This window comes from Anopheles marshallii, chromosome 3 (assembly GCF_943734725.1).
Source record: "Anopheles marshallii chromosome 3, idAnoMarsDA_429_01, whole genome shotgun sequence".
NCBI classification, from domain to species: domain Eukaryota; kingdom Metazoa; phylum Arthropoda; class Insecta; order Diptera; family Culicidae; genus Anopheles; species Anopheles marshallii.
In genome coordinates this window covers 46,322,760-46,344,196 of record NC_071327.1, presented here as the reverse complement: position 1 = coordinate 46,344,196, position 21,437 = coordinate 46,322,760, and the positions used below count along the sequence as shown (strand labels likewise).

Here is a 21,437-nt window from a genome sequence, read left to right as displayed (position 1 = left end):
AACATTGATGTTGAAATACGCTTTAGAGTGCTGGCTGCCAACCGGTCATTCTACAGTCTGAGGAAACTTCCCAGTCCCGACGAACGAAGTTGGGACTATATAAATCTACATAATTCCAGTACTCACACACGCCTTTGAGACATGGACTTTGTCCAAAATTGACGAGTTCAAGCCGCGATGTTAGCCGCGTTCGAAAGAAAGATGCTCAGACGGATTTTTGGCACCGTATGTGTGGAAGGACAATGGAGGAGCCGCTACAATGACGACCTCTATTAACTGTACGGCGAACCTAGTGTCGTACAGCGGATTAGACTCGCCTGACTCCGGTGTGTTGGTCATGAGAATGACACCGGACGACCCAGCCCGTAAAGTCCATTTAGGTCGTACATATGGACAGAGGAGGCGTGGTAGGCCCGAATTGAGATGAAGTGATGGCGTTGATGCGTCCGCCAGAAAGGCCGGGATAATGGACGAAGGCACGAAGGAAGACCGCGAAGCGGTTGTGGCGCCGGATAAGTAAGTAAGTAACAGCAGGTTAAGCGAAAGATCAATGATGTAATAAAATAAGTAGATATGACTATTACGTTAAATCAGGTTAATATGCTTTAGACATAACTACTGACGATACCTACGACAAATTTTCAACGAATATTAAAAAAAACTAATAAATATAGTAGAATGTTCGCTTGAATCCTATGTTCAATAAATATTTAGGAAAAATGCTTTTAATCCTTATCGGGCGACCATACGCCAACTGGCCATAATATTAGCTAAAGTCATGTCACTTTCAAAATGTTAGCTTTTTCGTGAACTTGGCTGGTAAAGGTAACACTGTGTTGGCCGCAAAGCTTCTGAATTTGCTTCTTTGGATGAAATTAGTAAAAAATCGTACCACACCTTCCGAGTGTTATTCAGGGGGATCGGTGGTCTTCATTAAAACGATATCGTTACTGAAATAATTTTTAAAATAAAGTACAATTGATTTCTGGTTGCTTGTCTGCTAGCCAAAATGCGAGTGGTCCTGACATATAGTTACACAAAACAAGGTCCATTTAGACCAGGTACTTCTTCACTGTTTGGACAATTGCCTTAATATTCGGAGGACCCCAACGACCACTTCGCCTTCGATCTTCATCTTCTCTGCTCTGTTACTTTAGGATGTTTCCTACTATTGCTACAATTATAGATTTTAGTTTGCAAAAATTGTTCGGTTCGGTGCAACTTAAGCTGTTTGAGTAAAGCCTTGATAGCTATTGCCATAAATGATCATTTTGGCTACGTATGGAATGGCTACAAAACACAAAGCAGTGCTGATGTTGTCTCTACGTGGCAGGATCCTTGTATGAAAAATTGGTAGTTTGTCGTTTTTTTAATGCATATGATATTTAAATTGTTCCTCTCTATTGTTATTAATGCACACTATGCTAGATAATTCATATATTCGAATATACCGTAATAAACTGGCCCAATGTGATGACCTTGTATTTAACGAAGAACCAAAGAACCAACGAAGAATAAGAACCAAACTAAAAAGTGACTGGACTCTAATCTGGTTAAGTTGATACCACATCTGGTTTGAACTGATTTACCGCATGGGCTGTTATGGTAGTGCTCATATCCGTGGAGACTGGATTCTATTGTTTCATATTGCTATTCCATAGTGATGTCTACACCCAGTCATTTTGCACATTATGCAACTCGAACAGTGTCTCGTCCGAAAAAAACAAACTTTTTTTCTCGCCATACCTAGCGGGGATCAAATTGGTTCGATTTGAACTCTTTGTGAAGTCTTTTCACAAAGTCTTTTTTTTTTCTTTGTCTTTTGAATTTTTGTACTTGAACGATTTGAAAGGGCAAATGGATTCATTTGGATAATTGTACTAGCTTTGACTAGTAAAACTTATAGCTATAAAACTACTAGCGCAAACAACATAAATGTCTATAAACGTATACGTTGTACATATTAATACAGAGATTATGAAAAATCATACAAGAAAATTATGCTTGATCGAAACATTCTTACCTTGCGAACATAGTGTGTAAAATTCACTAAGTCAAAATGTCATCATTTTTCCAATTGGAAGTACAATTTTATTTCTGCCGCTTTTGAGATATATACAAAAATTACAGACCCGTTGGTATAGAGATAATGTATAATGTACAGATTATTCTTCTCAAACTTATATTACCAAAAATGTCTTTGGTTTTTAATAATAACACTCCGGTTCAGTAGTGCTGTGGCCGTTGGACCGTTTTTTCACCGATCCACCCTGGGACTGATCAGCTACGGACAAACGGAAGGAAAGGAAAACAAGAAATGAAAGTTCTCTGAGGTTATAACGCCACATAAGAACTTTTTGAACATGTTTTTGCCACCGAGGCATAACATTTCAGAATGCTAAACTAATAACAATAATAAGTAATAAATTTTACATTTCTTTTACTTATGAGAAGAACGGCTGTGTCGTACATCTAAATGATAAATAACAGCAAAAATGTCATGAAAAAAAACATAAGTACAAGCATCTGATCGCGGTTGACCATTCCAAATAAGATATTGGCTTTAGCTTTAAATAAAATGACTGATCCCATAGTTCTCTGAAATTAATGAAAATCGACATTCGCTAGTAGAACGGGCAAAGGCGAAATCAGCCTTTGTTTAGATCATCTTTGTTAAAAATGAACCGTTTTCTTACTGCATCATCCAGTAACTTCCATAAATATGCGATGACCGATATTGGTGACCTTAGGTTTCCGGCAAAATTCCAATGTTCGACATTGCTGCAAGCACTACCATCATCGTTTCAATCAATTTCGTCATTTTGGCACCATGTATCGTCGTTTGCGATAGTGATTGGAATCTAGGCATCATCTACCCCATATACAAAAAGGAAGATAAGCTAGAATGCAGCAATTACAGGGGTATTACAGTATTGAATATCGTCTTCAAGATATTCACCCTCATACTACAAACTCGAGCTTTTTTAGAATGCAGGCCAAACTTTTCAGACAAATACGAACGACAATTATCGACGTCACATGCCAGGTGATGGTGGATGGAAAGCTCGCATGTCCTTTTGCTACCACCAAGGGTCTGTGCCAAGGAGATGGGCTAGCTTGTCTACTCTTCAACCTAGCGCTAGAGAGGGCCACTCGCAGGTGGAAACTTCTTCAAGTCAATCCAGTTCTTGGCATACGCTGATGACATAGACATCATTGGTTTACGGCTCTCCCACGTAGCGGATATTTGACTAAAGATTGTACCGGCGACAGAAAACCTCGGGCTGTAGATTAATAAGGCAATAACCAAATTGATGGTGGCACCACCATTGGATCTGCTAACAGATCTTAACTTACGAAGGGAGGCAAGCGCACCACGCACCCAGGTTCATTGATTATATTTTATAATTCGATTATAATTAGTGTCCTTATGAATAGTTTGTATTTGTGTTTATATAAGAGAGCTTATCGTACTGTGCCGGCTACATAACTTTCTTAAAGCTAAGTTGTTGGTGTCGTGATGCGAGTCCTATGACGATCTGCTAGAAACATAGAAAGCAGACGAAAGACAAAGCAATTTATTTTTTTTTAAATTTGTTGGCACATCCAAATTGTCTTGCAGTAGATTACCGATAGAGAATGCAAGTGCATTGTTACGTCTTCTTTCAAGTATTTTCATCTCTGATAATAGATAACGTGACCGACAACTGAGGAGGTGGTTTCTATCAGATGATGCCGAATGGAAAACCTGCAAAATTTTATCTGGAGCATTTCAAACCTGTAGATCCAATAGATATAGAGAGAACACTACCCTGACCTGGTTGCATGATGGTAGCGGCGCCGGTCTTCACACAAACGGACCGGATCAAATTACCATCCGGACCAATCCCCCGTACGCAGGACTGACTATCCAGCAACGGGTAAATAAAGTCACAGAAAGCCATAAATGGCAGGCCTAGATCTCTTGAGGTTGTTGTGCAGACAAAGAAGATAAATAACACCACCTTTCCATAGTTGACCAACCAGATTACAAAATAAAGCTTTCTTACACAATGGGGCTTCAAATCCTCTATATATTTTGGAAACGAGTGCTAGGGTCCTGTTCACTCTACATGAAATGTTATCGTAGTAGACAGTAAAAGAAAGTTTCGTATCAAGAATGACCTAAAAGGTCTCGTATTTGGTTAACCTTATTTAGCTAACTCCAACCCGAGGTTTTCCGCCTCCTGTTCGATACTTGGGTAAGCATTCGTTATGTAGCAGAGTCGTGAACCAATGATGTCTTTGTAATCAGGGTGTATCAGGATTTGGTATGCAAAATTTTCACCTACGCCTTTTCCTAGTCCAGTGGTCTCCAAACTTCAATGAAGCGCTCGAGATGATTTTTTTTTCACAATTTCTAGTAGTTAATATAACTGACTACAGCAATAGTTAATGTTTGAAAAATAAAAAAAATTACAACTTTTTTTAATAGACAATTTCTAAAAATGGTAACAACAGCAATAGCGTTGTGGGACACACTGGACTCCAGACTCTCGAGGGCCGTAGTTTGGAGACCCCTGGCCTAGCCCAACTTCTTGGCGCAAACTTTTGGTGGTAGCTGAGGTATTTTTTCATCCACTATCATCTGATATGTAACAATGGTCATTCGTACATTCTTAAATAAGTTCGATTGTTATTCGGAATTTTTTCTGTTTTAGAGAACGTTTAATATACTCTGACTTTGCGACCTACAGTGTAGCACAAAACAGCTACAACTGATTATATAGCATTATTTTTCTTTTTGATTAAATTGATTTTCGCTTGGTGCTCGAAAGGGACTCCGATAATCTGAAAACGTTTATCGATAATACTAAATTACGAAACAACACCAAATTTATAAACTCGATTGAGAATTATCTTAGTTTTAACTTTCATAACACTTTCATCCCCAAAAAACACACTGTCATAACAATCACGCGTTACTGTACATGTAAAAAGCACGATACGGCATGGTGCTTGCTTTCACAGGATTTAAACGTATTCCACATGTCGATACACACACAGTTTTCAGGTAGGATTTGAATGTTGCACATGGTTGAATAGCTGAGAATCAGAGCACTGCTCTGCTATATAGATGTTAGATGGACACCAACATTTGCTTTAAAAAGAGATCAACATTGTTAAGCTATCAACTTTACACCACACATTATTTTGCAACTAAATCTTGAACCTTCTTGACACAACAACTGATACAGCAACAAACACTTCTTAAACACGTGTGATGGGGAAAAAACGCACTCCGCTCACGAGGCGATCGAGCCTCAAAAGATCAAGTAAAACACACTCGCTTCTAGAGCTCGCATTCACCACAAAAAAAACATGCTCTTGGATTTGCCGATGAGTTCGGGTAGTTTAAATATTGTGATAGTACGACCTAGAGCAAAAGGTAACGTTTGTAAAACCAATTTAAATTGAAATTTTTACAACAAACGCTACATTCTGCTAGAGACGTCGTGCGTGGAATATAAGGCAGGCGCAGCCAGACGGGAACCAATGCGACAAAACATAATGGTATCTCACAACGAACACACATTTTATGAAACGACATTGCTTGAAGTCACAAAAAAACATAACGGAGTGAAATCATGTCGTCATTCCTTCTTCCATTAGAATATTGGCCATTGGAAAAAGCCCATTTTCCCGTTAAAAGAAATGCTTTCACACACATGCTCCACGCACACTCCCGTGGGAAACTACGTTACTTTTCATACGCCAGAAAAACACATAACAAACACAAGAATATCAACATGGCACATGGCACGAAAACGGGGGCAATATATAAAGATGCATTGCTTCAGCTGATTAACGAAATGTTTCTTTCGGTTGCACCACAACACAAATACGCACCTCACCTTAGCTTCATTCTTGATAATTGAACAACGCCGCACCATTAACTAAACACAGTATAAACTGTACATCCCAAAGGACGTACTGCACCACAACCACAGGATAACATGAGTCTTCTACAAATAAATCACTGCACATCGAGTCTATCTCTCACACATAATGCAATGTGGAGTTGCATGAAGTAATTCGAATGATCTTCGTTAAAATATTTCAAAGTGTTGGAAACGCTCAAAATGTACACTACTGCAAGATTTACAAAAAATGCTTCAGAAAATCATTACTCAAATGGTATGCTTTCAACCAAGCTATTTAATCAATCAAGAAATAATTCACTGTAGTGGATTGACAGAATAAAAATAAGGACACGCATTTCAAGGAACATGATAACAAAGATACGTCGAACAATTAAATAGACACTATTAAAAATGGTTTCTTTTGGGAAGCATTGACTAAAACTTATCTCAATCAAACAATTTCACAAGGTAGATGATCACCATGGCTTAAATGTTCGGAAAACCACACTCACGGAACACAATAGCACAATAAGCTCTTATATATGCTTTCGGATACTTTTGCACACCAAATCCCAAACGGAACCGAACTAAAAACAATGTCACAATGGTAACTACTTTCGTACGAAAAAAAAAATCATCACTGGCTGATCAACAAGCCGCCATTGGTACCACAAAGCCGGACACAGAGAGGATACGCTTTAGGATCCATTAATGCGAATCAATCATGGCTAAGAAAGGACATTAATCGAAAGCATATCAAACGAAACTAAACACACTGGAGAGTAAACTGCACATATCATTGGTTCCAACCGGCCGAACTGAACTTCACTTGAAATTTAACTAGTTGAACTGAACTGTTGGTTAAATTAATTACGAGAAAACTATGGCATTGAATCTTCGACACACTTCAAAGCACATCAACGCGAAGAACATTTTTTTCGGATTGCTATTTTGATTTAAAATTCTACGCTATATCGATCGATCACACTAAAACTATCCGTAGGTAAAGGGAAAAAATACATCTGAGCAAATTACTTCAATAACCCCATCGACATACACGGATGATGCCGATGCAACAGTTACTGGAAAAAAACCCTTTCTTCTTCTGATGATAATGGGGATCGTTTCACTCTATTTATAGGACTAAAACTGCACTTACTTCAATCACAAACAACACTACTGTAAAAATCACATCTACATCAAATCGAACGCTGCCAAAAGTTTGTGTCTCTCTCTGCCATCCAGCATAACGCACGCACCATTTGTTAAATTGTATGTTTATTTATTATTTCTATATGTATCGCTCTCTTGGCATGCAATTACACACAACACCACCCAATCAAACGAATTGTAGATCTCTGCCTTTTGTGTAGCACGTTGTTTCAATCTATGTATAATCTTATAGGTCACTGCACCACCTCATTTTGCTTATTCCTTTTTGTCAAGTTTATTGATTTTTCATTGATTATGTTTACGACTGTGTATTGTAAAGAATTTTCACGTTACGTGCATATGTAGCTTTAGGTTTGTTACTATATACTCATAATATGCTTTATCCTTCTGGAGTCAGTCAAACGAATAACATCAAAATCTGGCAAATTTTGATGATATCCATAAATAAACGCTAACGTTGCAACATTTACTCGAACTAATTTTTCTTCCCCTTTGCTGCGCTTTACTTAGAAAGACGCTACTTTAAGATAAAAGTAATGTACTTCCAAACATTCATTTGGTAGCTAGTTATTCACCTGATTAGAGCAAAACACAACTGTGAATAATCAAGATGTTAAAACAACGGAAGGATTGTTATAGATTAATGTTTAAATTGCAATTGAACAGATGCATTATGCTAGAAGCAGCTATATGGAATTTAAGACCGATAAACATTATCAAAATTGCTAAGCAGAACTGAAAGCAATGGTAAGAACTTTGAATAGCATGAAATGTAATAAACCGTCCCAAAACATAGTTTTCTCAGCAAAATTTGGATGTGAAATTAACATAAATTATATTACGTACAACGGTTTGCTTAATAACCAAATATTTTCCACAGCTGTTTGTTTTTAAAAAAGTATAGAAATCAATGGCAACATTCTACACGAATCTCCCATGTACAAAATGATTTATTTTCTTCAAATGTTGTCAATCGGTTTGAAAGCCCTCATCAATTTAGGTTATTAGTTGTAAATCTGCATGCTGCACAGGCATGTAATCTTCAGACACATGATCACTTGCAACGAAAGGTACTGATCAAAACTATCTCAATCTCTGTATATTGTTAGAATTGAGAATTTCCAATACCATTTGTGAAACTTTGTGACAAAAGTAAAAATTACTGTAGTATCAAATTTACCAAAAAAAAAAAGGATGCGTCACTAGTCACCAGTCAGTAGTAGTTGCGTTTTTGCTTCTCTGAATTCTCTCGCACCCGCGACACTTCTTAAAGTAAACACTCATATACACATGCACACATTCACGCACGAACTTACACCAGTGTGCAACAAATAAGACGTTTTAAGCAAACACGTACACGTAAGTCGAATGTTGAGAAGCTTGCGCGCACTTTTTCATATTCGCACGCGCTTTAAATGTTCCTTAGCATCAACAACTACTTCTATTCCACTGGTCACCCGGTTGATGCAATGTACGAACTAGAGATTTCAGAGTAAACCAATGCAAACACACTCGCTCATTCTATTTGTTATGGTCGTAAATGATGTTTATGCTGGACTCGATTGCCGGGGGTCATGTGGATAATCATCTCGCCCATCATCAATTTCCTGTCCTTTATGGTGGTGAAGTAGCATGAGATGAGATGTGTGTACTTACGATGCAGGTGGTTGGGTAATTTGCTTCTGTAGCTTATAATACACGTTTTAAATGTCTTTGTTATTCGCATCAATAGCATAGTGCAAATTTAAATTTCTACATATGTGTGTGTTCTTCAGACGTAAAGAAAGCAAATTGTATAGGTACGCGCAAATGACGTAGTTAATTATCAAGTAAAATCCGTGAAGCTCCTCCGTTGGGTGTTTACCTAAAAAGAAATCAATATAAACACCATCAATATGATATCATGATCACCAACGTAAAGTTCATTCACTTACCCACGGATGCACTTAACAACGATGAAGAATAAAAGCTTCTTACTCAACTCAGCTACGTATAAATACTCCAGCAGAGTACCGTCAGTAACGAATGAACAAAGTTGCTGTTGTTTCTTCGTTTGCGTTAGTCGGTAGAGGATAATTTATCCACTTTACTGCTCTTACTTGCGAACTTTTTATGTTTTTTCTTTTTCTGTTCCGTTTCTTCATCGTCAACGCTTTCCTCCCGCTCCTAGGCAGTCCCGCCTCGCACTACTACAATCACTAGATGATCCTCCTTAAGTCCTTCCTCCGTCAAAGTGTGACAGGTGCGTTTGAGAAGTTCTGTAGAGAATTCGCACGGAGGGAACGTGTACAGTACACCGGTTGCTTCCGTTTCCTTGTTCAACAGCGAAATGACACCGGCCGCTTCCTTTTGCTTAAGGTATGTTACCAAATTGCGAAGTGGGCGCGTTTGTACGCTGGCATCATCAGACGACACAGTCGGACTTGAACCGGGCAGACCGAGGAAAATGGCATGCGAGGACGATGTAGAAATTCGCTTCTGCACATCTTCCAGTTTCGGCTGATCGAGACGCAGACGCTGTGTAATGCGCAGATGATGTTTACCATCCTCGTCCTTCATAAGACCATCTACAATGTCGGCATCACCGTCGGTGAGATGAAACTTGGCTGGGAAAAGTGAACTCTTCAATATGAGAGCTCCCTGCCAAACTGTACTAGACTTTCGTGCCACCTCGGAAAGTGTCCTAGCGGTTGTCAACACACCATTGCGGCGTGACGATGAGTCTGAATCGGAATCGGCCGGACTGCGTCGGCGTGGTGATCGAGAACGGGACCGATCAATGCCGCCAGGTTCGCGTGATCCAGAGCGTCGACGTTCATATTCCCCCGCTTCACCACCACCAGCCGGGCGGCGCCATTCTTCCTCTCCAGCACCCGGGCCATGATGCGGAGGTCCACCGGCACTTCCTGCTGGACGGTGACCTTCGTGATGGAAGCCTCCACGGAAGCTTCCACCACTGCTACCACCGCGACCACGGTAACCACCGCTACCGCCACCGCTTCCGCGACCACGGAAAGACCGCGCTCCATACCCACTTCCACCGTAGCCCGGTGGAACATCATCGTATGGAGGAGCACCGTCCGGATACTCGTATTCCGGAACACGACGGTATTCACCACCGCCCTCTTCGAATGGACGCTTCGGAAACGGTGGTGCCGACCCATTGTCAGCAAAATCGATCCGAATACGCCGCTCGGGGCCACCTAATGCAAAACCACGCATTTCCTTAACCGCCGCTGTAGCCGCATCGATCGAATCATACAAAACATACGCCTGGGTGTCACCCTTTGCGTACTCAATCTTCTTAATTGCCCCAAAGCGGTCGAACTCGCGTTCGAGCTGCGTTACCGAAGTCCAGGCCCCGAGCCCTCCCACCCAGATGCGTGTGGTTGGCGTCGCCTTACCGTATCCGATCTTACACTGGAATTTGCCGATGTACTGACCCGATAGTTCCACCTTTGCGCGGTGTGCCATATCCAACGTTTGATAGCGAACGAATGCAAACGCATTACCCGTTCCGGGTGCCGGACGCTTTATGTCAATATCTTCCACCAACCCATATTTACCGAAGATACGGCGCAGTTCATCGTCTGAAATGTTAATTTCCAAATTACCAGCAAACAGTGTGCGCGTAGCTAGTGGATCATCCTCCGGCTGGATGTGATGTAGATAGTTCGGGAACTTGTCTTTCTTGTTCTCTGGCTTTTCAAACGGTGCTCTTGGTCGGGGCATATACGGACGCGGCATGTAATGATGGTGTGGTGGTCCGGGATGAATATGAGGTGGACCGTGATGATGCATCGGAGGCCCACGAGGCAAGTAGTCATGGTGCATGGGTGGTCTGAAATCGGGATGATGCATCCGGCCACCAGGTGGTGGACCATAACCATCGTAAGGATGATGCTCGGGCGGGCGTCGCCGATCCGGCGGAGGAACGCCAGGTGATCGTGCATAGTAGTGACGATCGTACTCGGACGGTGAAGCCGAGCGTGGTCGCCGGTATGATTCCGTCTTCGAAGACTCATACACCGGTTCGACCAACGCTACCTTATCGTGCAATATGATGCGCGACTTTGCATGCTTCGCTTCACGGGCGTCCTCCGGCGTACGGAAGCATACATACGCCAACCGCTCGTCCAGATCGTGCGAAATGCGAATGCTAAAATCGCCGAACTTCTTGTACTCTCGGTACAGCGTTTCCTTGATAAACTCTTCCGACGCTTTAGGATGAATGGCGCTCACACAAAGCACTTTGTACGTGTATCTATCCACGCCACCGCCACTAATATCGGCCCGGCTACGCGATGAACTGTATTCGTCTCGGTGCGGAGAAGCATAGCGTGCCCTCGGGCTAGGAGAACGGGCCACACGTCGTCTCATTCTATCAGGGGTTACTCTTTCGTCGGAGCTGTCGTCGTAACGTCCAATACTACTGCGTCGCTTTGATCTGGGTGGAGATTCGCGCGATGCGCTACGTTTCATGTTATGAATCTTCACTGTAATACGATCTCTCTCGCTGGACCGAATGCTACTCATGAGCCGTCGTGTCAAAGATTACTTGTGCCAGTTTGATGATTGTTTTATAATGCGGCACGAACGATAACACACGGTATGTAACGAAGACGAAAGTTTGGAAAGCGTTTGGTGTTCGGAGAATGACGGAGAAAAAATACCTAAAAAGACAAATGCAACATTGTCATGTTCAGTACGGTTGATTCGACAGAAGTGAAAACAGCAGAAATACAAAAAACACTCATGTGTACAAAGCCCACTAAACCTGTAAAAATATTGCTCTTTTCTGCTAAACGTTCAAGGCATAATTTCGGTGTATCACACTCGAATGTTCTTCCAAATTTTTTCTCTTGCCAACTTGCGGCACTCTACGTACTTCACGCACACACACATTACGAAATCTTTTCAAGTAGAAAAACACTCACACACACTAACGAATCTTACACACAGTGCAAACTGCTTTACAATCCATTGCCATTACAAAATGGCGTCTTTTTTCACTGCCGCTGAATACAATCGTTTCTTTTCCTGCCTATCCTCTGAACCAAATCTCACCGTTAGAACATATTAATAACCCCACTTTGTACATCACATGATATTAAACACATATCAAACAACTCACGCGCAAGTAGTATATTTCGATTCATCCAAGAAAATCGGCAATTATTCTATGCAAAACACACACACTCACGCGCGCACACAACCTCCCACTGCTTACAGAAGGCAGCTTAATTTTTTCAGCCCCAAATTCACGTTCTTTCGTGAGCCTTTGGGAGTTATTGTTCAATGTTACCATTTACTCTCACCGAATCCCGCTTTCTAGATAACTTTACACACCCCAGGAACTGCACAGACATTAAATCGTAGAAAGTAGCTGTCGCTTTACAGGCAGCCATCTTAACTCACGATATCACCAAACGACTCTTATAACCACACCGTAAAAAATCGATGGCTTCAGTCGCTATTTCATATATAATGTATCACCATTGGCTTAAACTAGTTGTACTCACTCCGCGTCGATTTAGTTGTCAAGGTATTTTCTGATATCTGATGCGTTTCTACCAACTGGAAAAGCGTTCCGGAGAGAGCTCACCAACTTGCTTCCGTCCACTTTGACGGTACGAACCAAAGTGACCATAGAGGGCCCTCTTGGCAGCCAATCTTTCATGAACTGTCATTCCGGAATTATTGACAGTAGACATCCCAATACACCTGCAAGCACAAAATGTTCTGTAACTCTAAACATTAATTTAGGATAAATGTTGTGCTTTACACAATTAATTTTGTAGTTTGCCATTGGAAATCAAGCACGCAACTGGCTTAGACAGCTTTTGTGCGGTTTTAGATGCCGTTGGCAACTGTCAAAATGTCTTTTCTTTTGTCTAATAAAATAAACTGTGCTGTTGTTGGATCCGCTCTGCAGATTCGATCTAAAGATCCCGACAAAACAAACGAAATGTCGGACGAATTTAAGCACTGTACTGGTTCTAGTCCTGTCTCACTGTCGTAGAACAGAATGTCGTTTGCAGTGGGAAAGTTCTTGTGGAACCATAGAATATCCCAGTTAGCAAAGAAATATGTACAATATTCGATAAGCACCGGTTTGCATAGCATTGCATCACAACCGTATGGGGTCAGCAGACATAGTTCGTGGATCCAACGAGGATTAAGCTCCACAGCCGGTAAAGATTCACCAAAGGAAGAACACTGCAATGTGGGAACCATCGGGCATGTGGATCATGGCAAAACGACACTCACGGCCGCAATCACTAAAGTGCTGTCGAAAGATGGGCAAACTAATTTTGTTTCCTATGATCAGATCGACCGTGCGCCGGAGGAGAAAGCTAGAGGTTAGTAAGAAGTCTCGAAAAGTTAACTTGAACAGCAAGTGTGAGCTCAGGTTCTTCGTGGACTTGTTTCAGGAATAACAATTAACGCAGCACATATCGGTTACAAGACAAACAAACGACATTATGCCCACACGGATTGTCCTGGACATGCGGATTACGTGAAAAACATGATCTCCGGAGCATCACAAATGGACGGTGCGATATTGGTGGTGGCAGCAACCGATGGTCAGATGCCGCAAACACGGGAACATCTATTATTAGCCCGGCAAGTTGGCGTTAGTAAAATTGTCGTGTTCATCAACAAAGCTGATCAAGTTGATAACGAAGTGCTCGAATTGGTGGAAATCGAGCTACGCGAACTGTTGAGCGATTTTGGATTCGATGGTGTTGAGAGCCCCGTTATAGTGGGTTCGGCACTGCTAGCTCTCCAAGGCGACCAAAAGGAGCTAGGTGAACCTTCAATTCGCAAGCTCTTGGATGCAATAGATTCGTACATTCCCACGCCAACGAGGGACTTAACTTCTCCATTTTTATTACCCATCGATAATGCATTTACCGTACCCGGCCGTGGTACGGTTGTTGTCGGTACACTAGCACGTGGCGTAATGCGGAAAAATGATGAAGCTGAGTTGTTAGGATTCGACGAAGAAATACGCACCACCATCGGTGGTATGCAGGTATTCAAGAAGGACGTTACTGAAGCCAATGCTGGTGATAACATTGGCACGCTGTTGCGGAACGTTAAACTGAGTTCCGTACAACGCGGCATGCTGCTTTGTGCGGCAGGAAGCGAACGTGTTTCGAACCATTTCGAGGCATCTATGTATTTGTTGGCGAAAAACGAAGGAGGCCGTGCGAAACCATTAACTTCGAAGTACATTCAGCAGCTGTTCAGCAAAACTTGGAACGTACCGTGCCGGGTGGATTTGGTCGGGCTGGATATGCTTATGCCGGGTGATCATGGTGCAATTAAGTTGACGTTGCTAAGGAAAATGGTCATGTCCTGCGGACAATCGTTTACCATACGAGAGAATGGTAAAACCGTGGCGACAGGTTTAGTGACCAATGTGCTGAAACCGGTCAATTTGCCACAGAAAAAATTGATCAAGTTAGAACTGGATATCTGTTAACATTCTAGAATCCTAGTGAGAAAGTATAACACAGTAAATAAAAGTTAATGCCTTTACAAATGGTTTATTATTCGAAAAATTACACAGTGACAAACGACTCCCATTTGTCGGTGTGGAAAGATATTCATCATTATTTGTGCTGAAAATGGGATTGTATTGCTTTTGAAAGTAAACAAAGGTTGGGAATGAGGGCCCTCCCTTTGCAGCGGTCCACTTATGGCAGAAAGGATTGCAATTGACTAGGCATATGATTGATTTACCCCATTTACATCCATCTTTTCGCACCGACGGCTAGGCGATCAGTATCTCCCGGATAGACTGACTACTGAGCGGACCGCGATAGTATTGTTCGCTTTTGTGTGCATATATTTGGTGTGGTGTACTTTTTGAGTATTTAGTTTGAATGGGGAAGCATAATGCTGGTATTTACTGTCTTCCCCAGCTCTTCAATCGTATCCGACCAATCTAGGGCGGCTACCTTCGGTATAGCGTTGATAATCAGATCAGTTACCTTGGTAACGTTCTTCTTGAACGTTGCCAACACATCTGCCACATTCACATCCTCACCCGTCTCTCTCCAGCAATCGTAATCGGTTGCCATTGCAATCGCGGCATAGCAGAGACCAGCCTCCTTCGCCAGTACTACTTCTGGTACCAGTGTCATGTTTACAAGATCGGCACCCCACTGGCGGAATAGATTGCTTTCCGCTTTACTCGAAAAACGGGGACCCTCGATGGTAACGACTGTACCCTTCTCGTGTACTCCAAGCCCGATGCCTCGAGCCGTTTCGATGAGAACGTCACGCGTACGATTGCAGAATGCCGGTTCCATCGGAATGTGACAGACGCCCGACAGCAACTCGTTGCCATCGTAAAACGTTTGCACACGTTTCGTTGTACGGTCGATAAAATTGTCCGGAATCACAATATCGCCGGGATGCATTTCTTCCTTCAACGAACCGGTAGCTGTCGATACAATCACATGCGTGCAGCCAAGCGTTTTCAGTGCCCAAATGTTGGCCCGATAGTTGACGTTCGATGGCATAATCGAATGATTTCTACCGTGACGCGCCAGCAGAACGCAATCTACACCGGCAATCTTTCCTTCAATTAGGACATCGGAAGGAATACCAAAGTGTGTGTTTACCACGCGCTCGGTGCGATTCTCAATAATCTGGCTGTCGTCCAACCCAGATCCTCCGATGATGCCAATCTGTTGTGGAAGATTCACTTGTTAGCACCAGGTCCAGCTGTACGGTACGAGTAACATTGCGATTTACCTTAACCTTTGAGGACATTTCGTTTATTGGAATGTAAAATTTGATTAGATTTCAAATCACAATGCTCGTTTTCTGCTGAAATCAATTTGCTAGTTCTTTGTTTTATCACACTGCGTGCCTTTCGTTCCAATCCTTATCAGTTTACGTTCTGCACACACACACACACAAACTCATTTGACAAATGGTAGAAAGTTCTGAAAACTGAAGCTGCGTGTACGCAACCAGAACGCTTGTGAATTGGCTTTCCCTAGCGAAATCAAAGGTAACATAGAATACAACTCTCTACATATTGATTGAGTATGATTTTTGGAAAAATTTCTACGCTCGAATATTCCTTTGCTAACACGAACAAAAGGTGGGTAACATAGTTTAAAATGTAAAACTGAACAAAGCGTTTCAGTGTAGTCGAAGCATTATGTTTTGAATGGTGACAGTTCCGGCTGGTGTTCTGTGTGACATTTCTACAATGTTTTGTACCAGCACGCGTGTTATTTTCTTAAAGCTTAGACAGTAAAAACTAAAAATTTCATGGTTACCGGTCTAATACCATCACAGAAACATGAGTTTGTGGACAGATAAGAAATTTTCTGACCTCGGTTTAACTTACTGGATAACACGGCAAACAGAAAAGCTTGGTATGTACGCATAAAGATTGTGCAAAAGTCTTGGCCAATTGAGAGCCTCCAACCACCTTTTTCAGGTTTACGTCGACCGACACCGATCCAGGTTGAATGCATCCCTCGCATTCTGCAGGGACAGGATTGTATTGGTGCGGCAAAAACTGGTTCGGGGAAAACGTTTGCTTTTGCACTGCCAATACTCCAGAAGCTCAGCGAAGAGCCGACGGCAAACTTTGCGCTTGTGCTTACCCCAACGCATGAACTGGCTCACCAGATAGCGGAACAGTTCATTGTCGCAGGTCAACCAATGAACGCACGTGTTTGTGTCGTAACTGGTGGAACCGATCATTTACTCGAAAGCCAACAACTACAGAAACGTCCACACATTGTCGTAGCCATGCCGGGAAGATTGGCCGACCATCTGACCGGATGCAATACGTATTCGTTCGCGGCACTGCAATTTCTGGTGGTCGATGAAGCAGACCGAATGTTGAGTGGAAGTTTCGACGACGACTTAAAGGTGATCAACCGTTTCCTTCCGGCCAAACGACAAAATTTGTTCTTTTCAGCCACACTGAAGGATTTCCTAAAGACTTCGATAGTGTTTCCAATTCCGGACGATGTGTTTGAATGGTCTGAACAATCGCAGGTGGCGACGGTGGAAACGCTTGACCAGCGTTACCTACTGTGTGCCGACTATGATCGTGATACCGTGCTGGTGGAAGCATTGCGCAAATACAAGGAGGAAAACGAAGATGTGAGCATTATGATCTTTACCAATTCTAAAAAAGATTGTCAAATTCTGTCCATGGCGTTGAACTCGTTCGGGTTTGACAACGTATGTTTGCACGGATTTTTACGACAAAAGCAACGCGTGACGGCACTTAATAAGTTCAAATCCAAACACGTGCGAATAATGATCGCAACCGATGTGGCCAGTCGTGGGCTAGATATACACGACGTACAACTGGTAATGAACCATCGGCTACCGAAGAAACCGATCGAATACATTCACCGGGTTGGTCGTACAGCGCGCGCCGGCCGGTCTGGGATGGCGATAACGATTTTACGTTTCCCCAGGGATTTAGAGGCTCTCGGAGAAATCGAGGGTCTCATCAATACAAAATTGACCGAATATTCGGTAGATGGTAAGTTAATAAGGAATGGCAAAAGGGCAGCAGTGTGTGTGAAGAATTAAACGATTTCCCTATTTTCTATGCCCAGATCGCCTTGTGCAGCGTATATTCATGCAAGTGAAGGTAGCCCGTGCCGAAGCTGAGATGAACCTGGACAACAAGGATTTCGACGAACGGCAACATAAATATCGCCGCCTGCGTTGGATACAGGAAGGTCACGATCCGGATGAAATGGAGGCAAAGTGGAAGGAAGAAATGAAAGTACGAGAGCAGGCGCGAAGAGAGCGTTTGCGGCAGGAGAATGAAGAACGGCGCCAGCGAGACAAACAGACAATGAGTAGCCCGTCCGTGGTGAATGATTCCCGATTCCAAGCGGCCGCAGCAGATAAAAAGTTTAAGAAGCGGAAATTCATTGCTCCCGAGAAGCTGAACGAGCTGATAGAAAAGCGTAAAACCGAACCGGAGCGTAAGAAATCTCGCGGCACAAAGAAAGTTACAAAATGTATGAAGAAAAAAACTAAGATAGCAAAATAAAAGCGCCCGTTTGGTCGCACTGAACAAAAACTACACAAGGCACAAATGGTACGGGTTCTCCTTACATGGTATTGTTGCTTATATTCTCATTCCTTTGGCGGAATGTTTCCGTTTAATCCGCACAAGAGAAAACATATAAACTTAAAACACGGAGCGAAGAAGACACTAACAAACCACCACTGCGACAGTAGTGGCAGGTAGCACCAACACACTATCCGGAGTTTTACTTCTTCACGGCCTGTCCAACCTTGGCCTTCTTCGTGCCGCGCACCTTCTTCATACGGTTCTTGCGTTCCTTGCGCTGCTTGCGAGTCATCTTCTTCTTCTCGTACAGTCCGTGGCGGCCGAGACGGTGCTTGGGTTCGAACTTCTTAGCGTGGTCAAGGGTATCGTAGATCAGCCCGAAACCGGTTGACTTGCCGCCTCCGAAGTTGGTGCGGAAACCGAACACGAACACCACGTCGGGAGTGGTTTTGTACATGACGGCCAGCTTCTCGCGGATCTCCTTCTTTGAGACGGAGGCCAGTCCAGGGTGCAGGACATCGCAAATCATTTGCTTGCGGCACAGCAGCCGGTTGCTCATGTAGCGACGGGTACGAATGGTTGCAGTACTCATCTTGGGATTGTTCTAAAACGACAATACAACATAAACGATTACAAGCTTGCCCACGGTCATCCAATAGCATCGTTGACCGCAATTCAGCCAAGCGCATAGACCGTGTGACAATGATGATGGAACACCCGCTTGGAGGTTGCTGGCTGGCCGATACGATACCGCTACACTGCTGGAATACATATTGAAGCCATAACCTCACTACTCGTTCCGTCATCAATCGTCCTCCAGCTATGCAATTATTTTGACTGAACCACCACACAATTTCACTGTTTCTAGCTGTGCTCAGTCAACTGGGCTGTTTTGGGTCATTTTTAGATGCATTCGGCGATTAATCGAACACGACAAACACCTTTATTTGCAGACTAAATCCGTAGTCGCAACACGTCTTCGAGAACGCACTTTAGCGAAAAGAAAGAAACATGGCATGTTGACAGCTTGATTACGGTTGGCAGCCATGTGATTCGAACGTCAACAGGCACACTCGTCTCGAATTATCTTGAGCGTTCTTCGATTACCCAGCAATAGGTGACGCCACATGCGCTATGATAAATTTGTGTAATTTGAGAAGGTAATAAGCATGAAGAGATGCTTTCACCGTTGGGAATCTCTACGGTTTAATTTCGTTTCACGGTAGAATATTCATCATCCTTGATCAGTTAATCTTTGAATACTTTCGTAATTCCAAGTCCCGACACCAGTTATATAAACTGCTAAGTTTGATTCCGTTTGGTGTAGTTGACAGTTGATCGGAACAACAAATAAAACAACACAGCGCCGAATGAAAAATGAAAAGAATGGGAAGTGAAAACGTAAACACGTAGAATATTCATCAGCTTTTCGTCCCATTTTTCATCGCTTTACGCACTCAGGAACTGCCAGAAGGTTTTGCGAAGAGCATAGCTATTCTTTTCAATTGTTAAATCAAGTTTCTTCATAAAATTATACACGTGGCCACGCTAGCGCGGGCCGCAGATCAGCAACAGTTCCTGGGCCAGTTAGGAATCGATAAACAAGGAATTGTGCTTTAAGCATTTGGGTAGCAGAAACTGGTTCTTTTCGCAACGGCCAATCCATCCTTATAGCAATGGTGGAACCAACATGGATAGAAATTAACGAAATAAAAGGTTTTATAACGTTTCTAGCGAGTGTAAGTATACGTGCCATAGTGTTCCCATTTGCTGTGTTTGTTTTGACACTAATTTTGTTTGTAATGATTGCATCGCTTTTTTGCAGATCGATTGGTACGATCCATGGTTGATAGGATTAATAGCATTTCACGTATGCATCACTTCGACCGCACTGCTCACCAGAAATTATGGAAACTTTCAGGTGTTCCTATTTTTCGTCCTCTGTGAGTATTTATTGAGTACAACCAATTACACCAATCATTCTCCAACCTCCTATTATCGATCGCTCTTTAACCTTGTGTACGGTGTTTCACTTGTCCTTTCATTTACCCTGTGCTCAGTGCTATTGGTGTACTTTTCCGAAAGCATTAACGAGTACGCGGCAATCAATTGGAGGATTTTTTCCAAACAACAGTACTTCGACGATAAGGGTTTATTCATATCGGTTGTGTTTTCCGTGCCAATACTTCTAAACTGCATGCTCATGGTGGTAAGTTACCGCAGTAGAAGTGGAACTGGCTACTATCTAACTAGAATGTTAATTTCCATTCACAGGGAAGTTGGCTGTACCAGTCGACACAGATCATGTCCAAGTTAAAAACTGCTCAGCTTAAGCAACAGATCCGACAATCCAACAGCAGGCAACGATTAAAGGATGAAAAGGAGGAGTGAAAAATGGAAACAGGTGTACCTTTTGGTTTTTCTTATTAACCCCGTCCAAATATGGTGCAGGGTGCGGGACCGAGTCGGTGGCTACCTAAGGCTAGGTTTTATAGCTGATGTAAAGCAAAATCACGTTAAATCTGTAAGACACGTAGATTTTGTGTGCATTATGAGCATATGTTTGTTTTAGCGTTAATATAGAGCAAAGCTCTTACAAGAGTTACAACTACTGGCGTTTGAATAGCCAAATAGCCACAAACATACACCAACACAATCTTGCTTATATAGTGTAATGCTGAATTTTTATCGCAGAATTTGTTTAGAATCTTCTGTAATGCTTACTCCACAAAGCGTTGCAAGTGTTCCACAAATGAATCCCACAAAACCGTCATCAGATCAGATAAGTCAACCAAATCAGGCTACGTACATGTCTAAAACAAGAACAACACAACGCGTGTAATGTCTGTATAAAACACAATCCTTTCGAACACTACTACCAATTAGGGAGCGGCGATATTTTCCTAGTCAATTTAGGTGCGAATGGTAGGCAACACTCTTGAAGACAGCTTTACAATATTGTATCTCTCAGGCAAATCAATATTACCTGTTTGATATTCACTGATAGTTTTGTTCAGTGAAACATCATGTTCAAATTAAATGTTCCAGACAATAGTATGCGCCGCATCAGGCACTACAACGCAACGTAACTTGGCCATTTTTCAAACCATTCTTTTGCTAAATGACACGTGCAATGCAAGATCATCACTAATCGTTAATTTTTTTTCACTTTTGTTTGTTTTGTGTCAGGCTTTGTTCCCTTGTTGTGTTTCAATGTCTACGTAATTTCGGTTACAGTTTCCACAGTGTGTAGATACAGTAGTGTGTAAATGGAT

General features: G+C 42.4%; 6 protein-coding genes across 6 annotated transcripts; 3 read left to right on the top strand and 3 right to left on the bottom strand.

Moving 5' to 3' along the window:
* Positions 1 to 9,242: 9,242 nt before the first annotated feature.
* LOC128713544 (RNA-binding protein spenito) lies at positions 9,243 to 11,648 on the bottom strand. Its single transcript, XM_053808405.1, has one exon. It carries the CDS (start codon positions 11,610 to 11,612, stop codon positions 9,243 to 9,245), a length of 2,370 nt encoding a protein of 789 aa, XP_053664380.1. The 5' UTR covers positions 11,613 to 11,648.
* A 1,456-nt stretch (positions 11,649 to 13,104) lies between these two features.
* Positions 13,105 to 14,568, top strand: LOC128713496 (elongation factor Tu). The gene is made up of 2 exons (XM_053808355.1): positions 13,105 to 13,438; positions 13,511 to 14,568. The coding sequence occupies exons 1-2, from the start codon at positions 13,105 to 13,107 to the stop codon at positions 14,566 to 14,568; spliced, it is 1,392 nt and encodes a 463-aa protein (XP_053664330.1).
* Positions 14,569 to 14,962: 394 nt separating this feature from the next.
* LOC128711832 (S-methyl-5'-thioadenosine phosphorylase) lies at positions 14,963 to 15,866 on the bottom strand. The gene is made up of 2 exons (XM_053806718.1): positions 15,849 to 15,866; positions 14,963 to 15,781 (listed from the first exon to the last, which is right to left on the bottom strand). The coding sequence occupies exons 1-2, from the start codon at positions 15,864 to 15,866 to the stop codon at positions 14,963 to 14,965; spliced, it is 837 nt and encodes a 278-aa protein (XP_053662693.1).
* Positions 15,867 to 16,407: 541 nt separating this feature from the next.
* On the top strand, positions 16,408 to 18,138 carry LOC128711812 (probable ATP-dependent RNA helicase Dbp45A). The gene is made up of 3 exons (XM_053806698.1): positions 16,408 to 16,483; positions 16,549 to 17,616; positions 17,693 to 18,138. Exons 1-3 carry the CDS (start codon positions 16,408 to 16,410, stop codon positions 18,136 to 18,138), a joined length of 1,590 nt encoding a protein of 529 aa, XP_053662673.1.
* Positions 18,139 to 18,352: 214 nt separating this feature from the next.
* Positions 18,353 to 18,754, bottom strand: LOC128715708 (40S ribosomal protein S24). The gene has a single exon (XM_053810619.1). It carries the CDS (start codon positions 18,752 to 18,754, stop codon positions 18,362 to 18,364), a length of 393 nt encoding a protein of 130 aa, XP_053666594.1. The 3' UTR covers positions 18,353 to 18,361.
* A 1,084-nt stretch (positions 18,755 to 19,838) lies between these two features.
* Positions 19,839 to 20,553, top strand: LOC128711965 (transmembrane protein 18). Its single transcript, XM_053806856.1, has 4 exons — positions 19,839 to 19,901; positions 19,988 to 20,105; positions 20,223 to 20,371; positions 20,437 to 20,553. The coding sequence occupies exons 1-4, from the start codon at positions 19,839 to 19,841 to the stop codon at positions 20,551 to 20,553; spliced, it is 447 nt and encodes a 148-aa protein (XP_053662831.1).
* Positions 20,554 to 21,437: the final 884 nt, after the last annotated feature.